The following is a 10,891-nucleotide window of genomic DNA, read 5'->3' on the forward strand; positions in this document are numbered from 1 at the left end:
GTAGGGTGGCGGGAACCTGGCTTCCAACCAGCCCGCTCTCCATGGCGCTTCCTCCCGCATCCTTTCTGCTTTCAGTTTACTTTTCTCCATTTAAAAGTAGAACCTGCTCTTTGGAAAGTTTTAGAAAAATATGAAGAAGCAGAAAAAATAATTCAAATCTGAAATCCTTTCAACCTCGCTGCTATACAGTGGGGCCTTGACTTACGAGTTTAATTCGTTCCGTGACGGAGCTCGTTAAGGAGCTCGTTAACTCAAATTACTCTGTCAACTCAAAGCAAAAAATCGGCCGAGAGAGGGCTCTATCTCGGAAAAACTCGTTAGTCGGGACACACGTAAGTCAAGGCCCCACTGTACTTCTTGGCATAGAGTTCCGCTTCTTTCCAGTCTTTCCACATCTGTCTCTCTAATAATGTTTTTGTATATACGAAATTTGCCAGGTTAACCATTTTTAAGGGTATAACTTAGGGGCTTTAGTTGTTTTTACAATGTTGTGCAACCATCACCGCTATTTCCAGAACCTTTTCATCACCACACACAGAAGCTCTGTGCTCACCAAGCATTAACTTCTCATTCGCTCCCCGCTCCAGCCTCTGGTCCCCTCTAACCTGCCTACTGTCTCCGTGATTTTGCCTACTCGAGATATTTCATATAAATGGGACCCTACAGTATCTGTCCCTTTGTGTCTAGCGTCCTTCCCTTACCATAATGTTTTCAGGGTTTGTTCATGTTGTACCATGTGCCCAGACTTCATTCCTTTCATCATTCCCTTGTATGTATATGCCACATTTTAAAAAATCCGTTCATCCATCCATGCGCATCTGGATTGTTTCCACCGTTTGGCTACTGTAAGTGATGTTGTAGTGAACGTTGGTGTATAAGTATCTATTTTCAAAGTAGGAGGGGTCCGGTTCCTCCAGCTTTTGCTTCTGGCACTTAGGTGTTTCCACCATAATCTTTTGCCCTAGACATTGGCATGTTGTAGTTCAGCTTGCAGCATCTGCTTTTTCGGCCTGAGCTCCGAGTCAGGTGAAACAAAGATGAGTACCCTAAGCCACTCCTTGGGGCAGCTGGCAGCCCGGTTAGAACAGACGTACACGACAGTTTGTGAATCAGGTGTGTGCTGCTCTTACAGAACAGGGCCAGAGCCCCGTGCGAGGAATCTTGGTTATGCTACTGAGCCAGCGGGGAGTGGGGCAAGGACAAGTAAAAACACCACAGTGCTTTTCTACTGCCAGGTTGCTCTTTTTCTTTCTTTTCTTTTTTTTAAAAAAAATATTTTTAAAAATTGATTTTAGAGAGGAAGAGAGAGATAGAAACATCAATGATGGGAGAGAATCACTGATTGGCTGCCTCCTGTATACACCCCAATGGGGATAGGGCCAGCAACCCAGGAATCGAACCAGGACTTCCTGGTTCATAGGTTAAACGCTCAACCACTGAGCTATGCCCGGTTGCTCTTCTTAGAAACAGTGTTTTCCAGAGTAGTGACAGTTTCTGCTTGTTTTTCGATGTTTCTGTGCGGGGGCTGGGGTGAGAGCTTGGAGCTGCCCACGCCACCCTTTTGTTGTTCTCTTGAGTCCTTTTATTTATTTATTTTTTTATTTTTATTTTTAAATATATTTTATTGATTTCTTACAGAGAGGAAGGGAGAGAGAGAGTTAGAAACATCGATGAGAGAGAAACATCGATCAGCTGCCTCCTGCACACTCCCTACTGGGTATGTGCCCACAACCAAGGTACATGCCCTTGACAGGAATCGAACCTGGGACCCTTGAGTTCGCAGGCCGACGCTCTATCCACTGAGCCAAACCGGTCAGGGCTCTTGAGTCCTTTTAAACAGAGCTGAGGTCTTGTTGTATAACCAGGGTATGTCTTTTTTTTTTTTTTTAATGAATTAATAGACATTATTTTTTAGAGCAGTTCTAGGTTTACAGGAAATTGAGCAGATAGTACAGGAAGTTCCTGTGCACCCCTCACAGTTTCTGCAGTTATTGACAATTTGCATTAATGTGGTACATTTGTCACAATTGATGAACCAATATTAATACACTGTTGTTTACTAAAGTCCACAGTTTACATCAGGGTTCACTCTTCGTGTTGTGCAGTTCAGTGGCTTTTGATAAATGTCTCAGGTCATGGGTCTACAGTTTTGGTTACCATGCAGTGTTACTGCCCGGAACATCCCCATGCTGCTCCTGTGTGTATCCCCGAGCCAGTCTCTGGCAGCTACTGATCTTTTGACCATCTCTTTGCCTTTTCCAGAATGTCATATAGTTGGAATCATACAGTATCTAGCCTTTTCAGACTGGCTTCTTTCACAAAGCAAAATGAAGGTTTGTGGCTTGATAGCTCATTTTTTGTTATTGCTCAATAATATTTCATTGCATAGATATACCACAGTTTATCCATTCACCTTTTGATGGACATATAGGTTGCTTCCATTTTTCCCCAATTATGAATAAAGACTGTTCTCTATTTTAGATGATAAATACAGCATTATCTAACAGCTTCTTAAAACTCTTTGTTAATATAGTTTATAGTGATTGAATATCCTTTCCATTGGCTTTTAAATTAAAATGATTATCTTTGGATGGTAGGATATTAGATGATTTAAAACATTTCTTCTTTTTCATTCTCTGCATTTTTTAAATTAGCCACAATAAGTGTGTATTTCTCTTATGGATAGAAAAAGCAATGCATGTATTTTTTAAAGTCTTTAATTTGCTCAGGTGCCTGGATAAGATTTCCTCTACAAGAGTTCCTGCTGCTTGAATATTTAGGAGTGGGGCCTGGACCTTTAAGAGCAAACAGTGTTAGCAGGGGTCAGTCACCCCCCTCTCTAAAGTAGCCTGCTGACAACTGCCAAAACACATGCTATTTTGAGAGACATCAGGGCTATTTAAGAGATGAAAAAGGCCCTGGGTCAATCCCAGTTTTTGAGGCTCCAGCAAAATTTAAAATATGACAAATGTCAAAACAAAGTTATAAAAAACTCTGGTTGATTCACAGTGGAGTGACGAACGCCTTACATTTCTGTGACTCTATGTAGAACCACCCCTTTTGGAGGGGATGCGGAGTTCTCCATTGTGGTCTGTGCCCAGGCTGCCTCTGTTGACTGTCATCAGATCGTGAGGTTGTTGCCAAAATATGTTGGCTGCAAAGCTTACTCCCACTCCCAGCTGGGCGGCTGAGCAGACTAAGCTCTTTAAGTGGAGTTGTTTAGCACTCTCTTCTGGATGTTTTTAAAAAATATTTAATTTGATTGTTTTCAGAGAGGAAGTGAGAGGGAGAGAGAAATAGAAATGTCAGTGATGAGAGAGAATCATTGATCGGTTGCCTACGTCACGCCCCACACTGGGGACCGAGCCAGCAACCCGGGGATGTGTCCTGACCTGGAATCAAACCGTGACCTCCCGGTTCATAGGTCAACACTTAACCACTGAGCCACGCTGGCCGGGTGGAATGTATTTTGTAATGTTAAAGATGCCAATAAACAAACAAAAAAGCTTTCATCTGTACATCACTAAAGTCTCCAAGATCCTTTCACAGCGAACAGCTAGGTAGATCTTTTTCCCGATGGGAGAGAAGGAGGGATGTCACTTTCGTTTCTGAAAAGCCTGGTCAGGACATAGGATGAATCAGAGGCAAGAGTGCAGCTTGAGCCTGAGCCACATGCCTTCCACTGCACCACTCACTCTGTCAGCTGCCACCGTCCCTGCCAGGTTCACACCCATGTCTTCTCTGACTTCCCCTGTTCATAATGGCCCTAGGCTTCCCTTCACGCTTTACTCCCATTCCCCCTCCCCCTCCATCCCACGGATGGACTCCGCTTTCCTCTTATGGCCACAGGACGATCAGTAAGGGAAAAGGGCTTGCAAAAGGTCTGGGGAGCCTCCCTTCTTGTCCTCTGAATGTTTCCGTCATGTCCTTGCCTGTTCCTGTATCCAGGCTGCACACTCTATGTAGAGCTGATTCCTGGGTCCAGCTTTGGGTTCTGCTTTGCTCTTTTAAAGGCGGCGGCACCGAAGAGCATCCCAGAAGCTGGTCGGGAGCTGGCAGAGCTGGTGGAACGGCTTGTAGACATCGTCAGGAGCCTTCAGAAGCAGAGGCAGCTCCCAGAATCTGGGCCGGAGAACAAACTGAACGTCCTGGGCATGGTAGGCTCAAGCGTGGAGAGGAAAGGGTGTGGCAGGAGAGAGGGGCGGGGACAGCTCCCACCTGGGGCAGCATGAACGTGTTTGCAGCTGAAGGATGCAGTAAGGCCCTGCCTTTTCCCCTTCGCTGGACTACCAAACAGGGAGGCCTGGAGGTTTGATAGGGAAGCTTCAAGAGGCCTAGGTTCCATCCTGTTCACTCCACCTAACCAGCTCTAAGATCACCAGTGGCCTCTACGTAAATCCTGCAGACATTCTAGTCCTCATCTTTTTATTTTTTATTTTTTAAATTACTATATTTTTATTGATTTCAGAGGGAAAGGGAGGAGAGAGAAATAGAAACATCAATGATGAGAAAGGACATTGATCAGCTGCCTCCTGCACGCCCCACACTGAGGATTGCGCCTGCAACACCGGCATGTGCCCTGACCGGGAATCGAACTGTGATCTCCAGGCACATAAGTCGATGCTCAACACTGAGCCACGCCTTCAATGGCCTTTGGCACGGGTGACCACACCTTCGTCCTTGAAGCTTTCCTTTTCCTCAGCTTCTGCCCACGAGCCTTCCCGTTTCTCTCTGGCTGCTCCTTTCCAGTCTGTTTTGCAGGCTCACTCTCTCTGCTTAGCAGTGAAACGGGATTCCTCAAGGCTCATCCGTGGGTCCCTTTCTCTTCCCCACACCCATGGCTTTAATTAGCACAAACAGCTCCAGCCCGGCCACTTCTCTGAGCTCTAGGCTGGTGTCTTCCTTCTCATAGTCGCCTCTTAGTGTCACAAAGGCACATGACACCTAACATGTCCCAAACTGTTCCTCAGGGGGAATTCCCCATCTGACTGCTCGTTATTCTTCCAGGGGCACAAGCCAGAAACCTGAGAATCATGCACCCCCTCCCTCACCTGCCAAAACATCTCTCGAATCTGTTTACTACTCTTTTCTTTTTTAATTTTTTCAAATATATTTTTATGTATTTCAGAGAGGAAAGGAGAGGGAGAGAGAGAGACAGAAACATCAATGATGAGAGGGAATCATTGATTGGCTGCCTCCTGCACACCCTACACTAGGGATGGAGCCCACAACCTGGGCATATGCCCTGACCGGGAATCGAACCATGACCTCCTGGTTCACAGGTCAACGCTCAACTACTGAATCACCCTGGCCGGGCTCTATTTACTACTCCTGAGCTCCCTTGAGACTTCTCTAATCCAAGCTTATGATCACGTCTTGCCTGGATTTCTCCAGTAGCCTCCTAATTGCTCCACTCTACCCCCTCTAGTCTGCTGTCCTCGGGGTCATCAGAGTGACCCTCTCAAATGCAGATCTGATCATGTAACTCAAACGCTTAAAACACTCCAATGGCATCTGTTGTGCAGGATTCATCCTCACAGAGCCAACAAGAGCCCGTAGGATTCTGTCCCTGCCTCCTCTCCCATCTCATTTCACCCAGCTCTTCCTGGCTCTTCAGGTCCCGGCCACGCTGGCCCACGTCTGTCCCTCCAGGGTGTTGTCACACTTTCCCCACCACAGGGTGCACTCCCTGTCACCTAGGAAATGCCTGCTCATCCTTCAGACCCCAAGGAGTTCATCACTGTCCTGGAAAATCCTTCACTGCTTTCCTTGAACAGGTCACATCCCCCTATTAGAGGCGCTCGCTCTCATGACTCCATGTAACTTCCATGGGCAGCCATTAGCACAGCCACAATTTACTCATGTCTGCCCCCCCTCTTCTCTGGCCCTGGACTCTAAGCGTCATGAGGGTGGAGACCTTGAGGGCTTTTGTTCTTTTGTTCACCCTTGTATCCCACTGAATGGGTGAATATGTGGGACTTTAGGGATATAACATTAGTATTATGAGCTGGGGCAAGTCATTTCATCTCTCTGAATCTCAGGTTTCTACCTGTAAAGTAGGAATAATGAGGCCTGCAGCCTCATTATTTTGATGGGATTGAAAGGGATGGTGTATAAAAAAAGAGCTTAGCAATGAGAAAATGTAGGGCAATAACAATGAACTATGGCAAGTTTTAGCTAAACTTCATGAACGTTAGCTTCTTCTTTGGCAAAATGGGGATAATAAATCCACCTTGGAAGGTTGTTATGCAAATTCGAGGTGAGCAGTGGAAGGAACTCAGTAAGTGGTGAAAAAAGTAGGCGGTGGCTTATGCAAAGTTGGGAAGGAAAGTCCGGTGCTGGTGCTGTAGGTGGGAAGTAGCGGATGGGAGGCTGTGTTGGGGACTCATAGGACCTGAAGTGCAAGAAAATCCGTGAGCACGTGTTGGAGGCCCCAGAGAGCGGGGCCTGGGTGAGAAGGTATATGCGATCATGATAGCAGTCTGGGGAAGATGAGTCTAGCCTTTGTGGCTTAGCTCAGTGGCTATCTATATTATTTACTTTGTAAATTATATGGGCCTAACAACTTTTGACTTGTTTTAGTATTACTTAAGAAATTGATATTTATTGTACAAAAGGACGAGAAAATACATAGCCGTTTAAAGAAAGTAAGTGAAAATCATCCATCACCCGCCCCCCCACTCTTTAATATTTCTGCTGTACTATGTATTACTCCAGATTATTTTCAAAGTGTGTATTTGAGGGCCTAATTATGTTTTAAAAACTCGTTAGGAGGTAAGTGGAAAATTATAGATGGGTTGCAACACTGGAGTATACTATTTGATGCATTCCTGGGGGACTTTCTCTTCTTTTTTTAAATCTTTTTCTTTCTTTTTTTTTTTTTTTTACACCAAGCTACCTACCTGGCTGCTTCTTCTCTTTTCTTTTTTTAATGCTTTATCAATAGGCTTTTTCTGGTGGGGTGGACCATTCCTTGATTTCTCCAAAGCTAGCGACTTCCAACACAGCTGAGGACAAAATGAGAGACATTCTACATGACCTAGAAGACATCCGGAGGAAATTGCAAGAAAACTTCACGGGGAAAGAGCCGCCTAAAGAACAAAGGCAGGGTGAGTTGAGTTTATTTGGAGAGGAGGGTTAAGTAGGGAAGTTGGGGGGAAGGCAAAGTGTTCCATGGCTTTGTTGTCTGGGGATGTGACCCAGGGCCCCACTGCATGTCACTGTGGTGTATGTGAGGAGAGAAGGGGTTGAGGTATTTCGTGGCTGGCTATGTTTTTGGAAGTGACTGGAGTTGTAATGGAACACAGGCCCTTGATGAGATAGAAACTCATTTTCTAAGACCTGTACATCAGTCCGGACCAGACTTTGCTGGCTTACCATTCATCTGTGTTATCTATCGGAGGTGATTCAGAAATAGGCCGCTTTTCATTTTTAACTAGTAAATGCCTTTATTTAATAAAACCTTCAACTGTATGTCCTGGCCAGTGTGGCTCCGTTGGTTGAGCATCATCCCCTGCACCGAAAGGTTGCAGGTTCGATTCCCGATCAGGGCACATGCTGAGGTGGCAGGTTCATTTCCATAAACCCACCATCTTAACCATTTTTAAGCATACAGTCTAGGAGTGTTAAGTACATTGACTTTGTTGTACAACCAAGCTCCAGATCTTTTTAATTAGGCAAAACTGAAACTCTATACTGTTGTTTAAACAGGAACTCCCCACTCCACATTCACTGCCAGTTTCTATGAGTGTGATTGCTCTAGGTACCAGATGTAAGTGGAATCACACAGCTATTGCCTTTTTGTGACTGGCTTGTTTCACTTAGTGTAATGTTTTCAAGGGTCATCGCTGTTGTGGCATGTGTCAGAATTTTCTTCCTTCTTAAGGCTGAGCAATATTCCGTTGTATGCATATAGTGCATTTTGTTTATCCATTTAACCGACAATGGACACTGGGTTGCTTCCACCTCTTGGCTATTGTGAATAACACAGCTGTGAACATGGGTGTGCAAATATCGCTTCAAGTTCCTGCTTTCAGTTCTTTTGACTATATCCCCAGAAGTGGAATGGCTGGATCATATGGTAATGTCTCTTTTAATTTTTTGAGGAATGAAGCATACATCTTATAGTATTCTTTAAAAATTCAATTTATAACATTTAAGTATGCCTTAGCAAGTACAATATAGTTATTTCTTAGTGATTATGTTGTTTTTGGCTATTTGGACCAGTCCAGAACATTTTTAAAGCAAAGGATCTGATATACACCCATATCCTGAAACATCATTCCCTGAAGTTGTCACAGGATTTAAAAAAAAATATTTTAAAAAAAATTTATTTCAAAGAGAGGAAGGAAGGGAGAGGGAGAGAAGGAGACAGGGAGGGAGATAGGGAGGGAGGGAGGGAGGGAGGGAGGGGGAGAGAGAGAGAGAGAGAAACATCAATGATGAGAGAGAATCGGATCGGCTGCCTCCTGCAGAGAGAGAGAGAGAGAGAGAGAGAGAAACATCAATGATGAGAGAGAATCGGATCGGCTGCCTCCTGCATGCCCCTTACTGGGGACTGAGCTTACAACCCAGGCATGTGCACTTGATCAGGAATTGAACCTGGGATCCTTCAGTCTGCAAGCTGATGTTCTAGCCATTGAGCCAAACCACCTGGGATGTCACAGGATTGTTTTATTTATTTAATTTATTTATTTTTAAATATTTTTATTGATGTCAGAGAGGAAGGGAGAGGGAGAGAGAGAGACAGAAACATCAATGATGAGAGAGAATCATGGATCGGCTGCCTCCTGCACACCCCGCACTGGGGATCAAGCCTGCAACCCAGGCATGTGCCCTGACCGGGGAATCGAACCGTGACCTCCTGGTTCATAGGTCGATGCTCAACCACTGAGCCACGCCAGCCGGGCTCACAGGATTGTTTTAAAGACAATAGATAGTGTTCTTCAAGTCAGTACTTTAACAGTTGCCATGCAATTTGACTGGCTCATCACAGTGCTTTCCTTTGCCCCTATGTAAGTACTCCACGTGCTGCCATGGAAATCACATTTTATGCAGAACAATTTTACTTAAACAGAATAGTGCTATATTATTATTTTATATTCCCCAGGGATCCTGGTTACTTTTAAAAAAAGAAAAAGCCTGGCCTTAGCCAGCTTGGCTCAGTGGATAGAGCGTCAGCCTGCAGACTGACGGGTCCCAGGTTCGATTTTGATCAAGGGCCCATATCTTGGTGGCAGGCTTGATCCCCGGCTCTGGTAAGGGTGTGTGCTGGAGACAACCAATGTTTCTCTCTCTGTGTCTCTACTCCTCCCTTCCACTCTCTCTAAATATCAATGGAAAAATATCCTCTGTGGGATTAACAGCAAGAAGATACAAATGGGTGAAGATTTTACCTTCATAGTCCGCACTGTGACATCTCCTTTACTTTCTCTTCTTCTACCTACTATGTGGGCATTGGAAGCACACAGTAGCTTTAAGTTAACAGTTAAACTTTAGTACATTGAGAAGGAAGTAGGAGGTGTCAATGAGTTGAGATGAATCTCACACCAACTCACGTTTCCCAGTTTTTATAACAGTTTAAAGCATTGAGCTCAGCCAGTGTGGCTCAGTGGTTGAGCATCAACCTATGAACCAGGAGGTCATGGTTTGATTCCCGGTAAGGGCACATGTCCAGGTTGCAAGCTTGATCCCCAGTGTGGGGCATGCAGGCGGCAGCCGATCAATGATACTCTCTCATCATTGATATTTCTCTCTCCCTCTCCCTCTCTGTTCCTCTCTGAAATCAATAAAAATATTAAAAAATAAAATAAAAACAAAGCATTGATATGGGGTTCGTGAATATTCTGGATGTCAGGGCACTGTTGTCTCCTGGAACTGTCTTAGTTAATTTATTTGCTAAATACATTTCCTAGATACCTGACACTAGGCTTGGTTCTTAGAACATAGAGACAAACAAGGAGCCAGCAACGAGTTTAGAGTTCAGGGAGGAAATGGTGGGAAAAGGCCCAGTGAGAACATGGGGCTGAACGACCCTGAGCTGGCTGCACTGCCTGGTCTCGCCCTGATGCTAAAGGTGCTGCTGCTGCTGCTGCTGCGGAAGACAAGCCATTGCTCTGATCATGATGCTTAGATACCGTCTACTTGCTTTTATAAAATGAAACTTTTCCCCCCTCCCAATTTTTTTTATTTCTTAGTTAAACTCCCAGAAGGTCTGTCTTCTTCCTCATGCCCACAGACTTACCAGAGCGTTCTTGCATCCAGGTTTGTTCAATGTAAGTATGTGGTCTGCTTAAAACTTGCGTTCGGCTGGCTGCAGAGGGGAGCTGGGAGAGTGTGCTGTGTCCATCTCCCTGCCGCTAGGCCCACCACCTCACACGAGCCCTTCCCATGGGGAAATGATTACAAAGACAAAGGGAATGAAAAGCTCCCAAATTCCAGGCTAACCCAGACCCATGATCACTGGGAGCTCAGGCCACCTGTGGGCATCCATGCTGGGACCACCATAGGCAGCCAACTGCCCATTCCCCCATCCGCTGTCCCAGTCTGGAGTGGTCACTGAGAGCACGGATCCTGGACCCACACAGTGTGGGTTTGACTCCCAGCTCCTGCTCACTAGCTCTGTGATCTTGGACAAGTTAGGTAACCTCCCAGCGTCCCAGGCCCCTCATCTGTAAGATGGAGAACATAATAGTCCTACTTCCTTCCAGGGATTGTCATAAGGGTTAGATGAGTGAATGTGTTTAAATGTGTGCCTAGAGTAGAAATGCTATGTATGTGTTCACATGTTGGGGTCCAACCCCAGCAGGTCCAGGGGTCCCCAAAGGTGTGGACAGAGTCGGTGAAGAAGGAATGACACAGAGACAGCGTTCAGTTGATCAGCACCCTAGCC

General features: G+C 45.3%; 1 protein-coding gene across 2 annotated transcripts in view; it reads left to right on the forward strand.

The window, feature by feature from the left end:
* The first annotated feature begins 2,299 nt into the window (after positions 1 to 2,299).
* RNF135 (ring finger protein 135) overlaps positions 2,300 to 10,891 on the forward strand; it is a 10,701-nt gene continuing 2,109 nt past the window's right edge. The window contains exons 1-4 of one of the 2 annotated variants that reach the window (XM_014548871.1): positions 2,300 to 2,333; positions 4,014 to 4,157; positions 6,947 to 7,109; positions 10,197 to 10,274. In XM_014548871.1, coding sequence (XP_014404357.1) covers positions 2,328 to 2,333; positions 4,014 to 4,157; positions 6,947 to 7,109; positions 10,197 to 10,274 — 391 coding nt within the window. In that variant the 5' untranslated portion in view covers positions 2,300 to 2,327. Of the gene's footprint in view, positions 2,334 to 3,412; positions 4,158 to 6,946; positions 7,110 to 10,196; positions 10,275 to 10,891 lie in introns of those variants that run through there. The other variant, XM_005877613.2, reaches the window with a different exon arrangement.

Source organism: Myotis brandtii, unplaced genomic scaffold, assembly GCF_000412655.1.
Source record: "Myotis brandtii unplaced genomic scaffold, ASM41265v1 scaffold523, whole genome shotgun sequence".
NCBI classification, from domain to species: domain Eukaryota; kingdom Metazoa; phylum Chordata; class Mammalia; order Chiroptera; family Vespertilionidae; genus Myotis; species Myotis brandtii.